Source organism: Mobula hypostoma, chromosome 24 (assembly GCF_963921235.1).
Source record: "Mobula hypostoma chromosome 24, sMobHyp1.1, whole genome shotgun sequence".
Lineage (NCBI taxonomy): Eukaryota > Metazoa > Chordata > Chondrichthyes > Myliobatiformes > Myliobatidae > Mobula > Mobula hypostoma.
Genome location: NC_086120.1, coordinates 740,001 through 744,709, shown reverse-complemented (window position 1 = coordinate 744,709; position 4,709 = coordinate 740,001). Strand labels below are relative to the sequence as shown.

Genomic DNA, 4,709 nt, shown 5'->3' with positions numbered 1-4,709 from the left:
ATTGCTCTTCCAATACAAGGAGAAGTCCCTGAAGGATTGCTTTCTGACTGTGGCATTCTAAGTGCAGGAAGACATACGGAGAGACACGCTGAGATACAATGTGGGCACTGGAAAGTCTGTGTGAGGAGGGACCACAATCTTAGCCCCTTTCACCACTGCACACCGAGCCTTGTGTAAAATCCTCTCAGACAAAATATTTGTAACTGAAATATTTGTGACAACTGACAGGTTATAAAGATTGTGAACAAATAATGTGCCCCGAGCTGTCAAAGCATCGCACTAACCACTACGCTCCTGTGGCACCCTTATCAATCTGACCTGCTGCCTTAGAGGACTTGAGGACGCTCTCTCCCTGTTATTCAATATACTCCCAGTTCTTATACAACTCCTTACCTTGTCTCACTTCTCAAAATTTCTGCCACTGAACCAGTTTCATATCCAACACATTACTTCCTCCTCTTTCCCTCGTAACCAGACTCTAACGTTGGGACCTTGCCAAAAGCCATCCAGAACACTTGGTGATTTTTCTCAGTCAAGCGTCAATGAATCCAGCCCACAGTAACATGATTCTCTCCTGAGTGATCATAAGGGGCAAGTGAAGTTCCTAAGTTGCAGAGAAACCCTACCAGCAGCAGAAACCACTACTAACTTTTCACAGCAATGAATAAAGAGCTTCATGGTCAGCCTTGGCCAGCACTGCTTAATCCCCTCCTTAACAGAAAACAGATGTGCCCAGCACTCAGTGGTTTAATAAATTAGAACACAGTTGGGAAAGGTCTGTTTTAACTAAGTATTCAACAGTTAGTTCCTTTTTCTTTAACCCAGTTCCTCATACCAACCTTGTTCCTCATCAGTGACGACCATTGCAACGTCAGCTCTTATTGGCCAGAGGAAGCTTTCTGGCAGAATCCAACAAAACTGAGCATTTGAAATTTAAAAATCTCATAAGAGGTACCTTCAGCACGTTGCAAAGCCTGCTCCAGAATAGTGTCTAGTCCAAACAGATTAGACTCCTTTGCCGCTCCAGCAATCTGTCCTGCAGAAGTGAGCAGTGATTGAGATACTGTTGTAATAGTTCCTGTGGGTGATATGAATATGCTGCTCAGCTGTGTGGAGCCAGTGGTTTTTGTTACCAATGTAGCTAATTCTCTCTTTGATACGGCACTTCTGATGGACGTGTACAATCGGCTAAATGGGACAACACCTGAGAACAGTGACATGGCCCAGAAGGAGGTGGCTCAGTTCTACATGATTTATGACATGGTCTACTCTCTGGCCCCCATGCTGACAACGGTGCTGCTGGGACGGTGGGCTGATAGGCAAGGCCAGAAGGTGCTGCTGGTTGTGCCTTTACTGGGGTACCTGCTAGGAAGGAGCTTCCTGCTATTCACCCATGTCTTCCACTGGCCAATCAGTGTGATGTATGGATCAGCTGTGATCAATGGACTTACAGGAGGGTTCCCTGCTTACTGGAGTGGAATTAATGCAATTGCTGCCTTGAATTCAGGAGAGGCAAGACGCAGTCTGCGGCTAAATATGCTGGTGGTGACAGCGGGAGTGGCAGGACTGCTGGGCAGTGTGGTATCTGGTCACTTCTTCCTGATGAAAATCAATAACGAGCATGGTCTCCTGCTAATCTGCCTCTGTCTGTCCCTGTACTTCCTACTTCTATTGTATTCGGCAATCTTCCTCAGATACCCTGCTATGCCTTCACCAGGACAGGTGCCTGTGGGGACATGCAATCCCTTGCAGAGAAAATTCAGCAGAGAAATTATTCTTTTCTTTATCTGCTACATCCTGTACGATTTTGGAATGACTGGTGGTGAAAATATAATCTCAATCTATGTTCTGAAGCCCCCACTGAACTGGGACCCAGTCTTCGTTGGTTATGGCAAGGCAGCCACTTTTGCTATGTTTCTGACCAGCTTCTTTGGCGTTTTGATTTTCTCTGGGCATCTGAGTGATAGCTCTCTGATATTAATGGGCATCATCTCCAACACAGCTGGGTTTATCACCATGGCCTTTGTGCGAAGCACCGCCTGGTACTTCATTGGTAAGTGAACAATTCTGCTGTAATCACTTTGAAACAAAATCCTCAAGCCACCTCCTGTGTGAGAGCAGAGCACCTGCACCAACTTCAAGTACCCATTCAAAAGTTAGAATAGAAGATATGTATCACTGGGCCATTGAATGGATCTTTGAGTTTTGAATCCTGTGGGGTTTGACAATGAATGTGAGAGTATAGTCTAGAGATGAGATACTGGACCACATGTTCCAATGTTATGAATTCAGTACCACAAAATGTGAAACTAACACTGGAGAGTCTTGTAAGCTGTGGGATATTAAGAGGCAGTAAGCATGAAGAACTACCAGATTGTTATGGATAAGATCCAATTTGTGTCCCTCAGTGGAAATTAATTATAAATGGTATGAGCCTCATGTCCTGCAGTACACCTTCTTATAGTTATCTCAAATACAATACCTATAAGAAGTATTCACCCCCACTTCCCCCAGAAGTTTTATGTTTTATTGTTTTACAACTTTGAATCACAATGGATTTAATTTAGCTTTTTTGACACTGATCAACAGAAAAAGACTCTTTCATATCAAAGTGATCTAAATTACTTACAAATACAACACAAAATAATTGAATGCATAAATATTCACCCCCTTCAATTCAGTATTGAGTAGTTGTCCCTTTGGCAGCAATTACAGCCTTGAAACTGTGTAGATAGGTCTCTATCGGCTTTGCACATCTGGATACTGCAATTTTTCCCCATTCTTCTTTACAAAACTGTTCAAGCTCTGTCAGATTGCATGGGAATCGTGAGTGAATAGCCCTTTTCAAGTACAGCCACCAATTCTCAATTGGATTGAGGTCTGGACTCCAACTTAACCACTCCAGGACATTAACTTCATTGTTTTAAGTCATATCTGTGTAGCTTTGGCTTTAAGCTTGGTGTTATTGTCTTGCTGGAAAGCAAATCTTCTCCCAAGTCGTAGTTCTCTTGCAGGCTACATCAGGTTTTCCTCTGTGATTTCTCTGTATTTTGCTGCATTCGTTTTTACCTTCACAAGCCTTCCAGGGCCTGCAACAGTGAAGCATCCCCACAGCATGATGCAGCCACCACCATGCTTCACAGTAGGGATGGTGTGTGTTTGATGATGTGTGGTGCTTGGCTTACGCCAAACATAGTCTGATGGCCAAAATGCTCAATTTTGGTTTTATCAGACCATAGAACCTTCTTCCATCTGACCTCAGAGTCTCCTACGTTCCTCCTGGCAAACTCTAGCAAGATTTCATATGAGTTTTTTTTCAAAGTGGCCTTTTCTTTGCCACTGTCCCATAAAGCTGCGAATGGTGACTAACTGTTAGTCCTGACGAAGGGTCTTGGCCTGAAACGTCGACTGTACCTCTTCCTAGAGATGCTGCCTGGCCTGCTGCGTTCACCAGCAACTTTGATGTGTGTTGCTTGATTCAATGTGTTAAAATAAAACATGAAAATTTCCGGGAGAGGGGTGTGGGTGAATACTTTTTATAGGCACTGTACCTATCATAAGACATAGGGGCAGAATTAGGCCACTTGGCTCTGCAATCCATCATGACTGATTTATTATCCTTCTCAACTCCATTCTCCTGTCTTCTCCCTTTAACCTATGATGCCCTTGCTAATCAAGAATATATCAACCTCCACTTTAAATGTACTCAATGACCTGGCCTCCACAGTCATGTGTGGCAATGAATTCCACAGATTCACCATGCCCTGGCTAAAGAAATTCCTCCTCATCTCTGTTCTCCCTGCATTCTGAAGCTGTGTCCCTGGTCCTAGAGTGTTCCAGCTTTGGACATATCCTCTCAACAACCCTTCTATCGTGACCTTTCAATATTCAATGTTTCAAGGAGATTCCCCTTCATTCTTCTAACTCCAGTGAGTAAATGCCCAGAGCCATCCAACACCCTTCATATATTAAATCTTTCATTCCCAGTGTCATTCTTATAAACCTCCTCTGAAACCCAGCATATCCTTTCTTAGGTAAGGGGCCCAAAATTGCTCCAAATGTGGGCAGACCAATGCCGTATAAAACCTTAGCATAACATCTTGCTTTTTTATCCTCTCAAAATTAATGTTAACGTGGCATTTGCTTTCCTTACCATTGACCAAAATACAATCACAGAAATTGTATTTTAGCTGAAGTTTATTCCTTCCCCCATGGGCATTCTCACATCTGCTGAGTTTTTCCAGCATTTTCTGTTTTTATTCCAGCATCTGTAACTTCCTCCTTTCCTTATAAGACTATAACTGTTCTGTGGCCTGTGAGAAATATCTGGAGTTGTGAAAGGGGTGAGATTTGAGTTGTTGGTTATTGAAATCCGAGGGCAGGTCAGATTGGGAAATGTGTGTGTGAGTATTGACAGCAACATGCACATCCTGACAGTGACTTCCATCCAAGAACAACAAATGCTCACAACTCAGTAACCACATGTGGTGTGGAAACCTGGATAGAAAAATTCAAAATCCTGCCTGGTTTCAGTCGGCATTTTTAACTATCTTCAGTCTAAATACTAACCTTGACCTCACAGATCCTAAACTTTTCCTACTGTGTAAATCTGTCACATGGCATCTCTCTCCAGACTGTATAATGGGCCAATCCCAGCCAGTCCTGTATCCCCTCTCCCAACCACCAGAGATCGGGCTTCTCACGTTCAG

The 4,709-nt window shown here is 43.4% G+C and overlaps 1 protein-coding gene across 1 annotated transcript in view; it reads left to right on the top strand.

Annotated features, from left to right (window-relative positions):
- The first annotated feature begins 897 nt into the window (after window positions 1-897).
- Window positions 898-4,709, top strand: part of LOC134337210 (solute carrier family 46 member 2-like) — a 22,036-nt gene continuing 18,224 nt past the window's right edge. Inside the window, exon 1 of the mRNA XM_063032038.1 lies at window positions 898-2,053. Coding sequence (XP_062888108.1) covers window positions 1,090-2,053 — 964 coding nt within the window. The 5' untranslated portion in view covers window positions 898-1,089. The remainder of the gene's footprint in view (window positions 2,054-4,709) is intronic.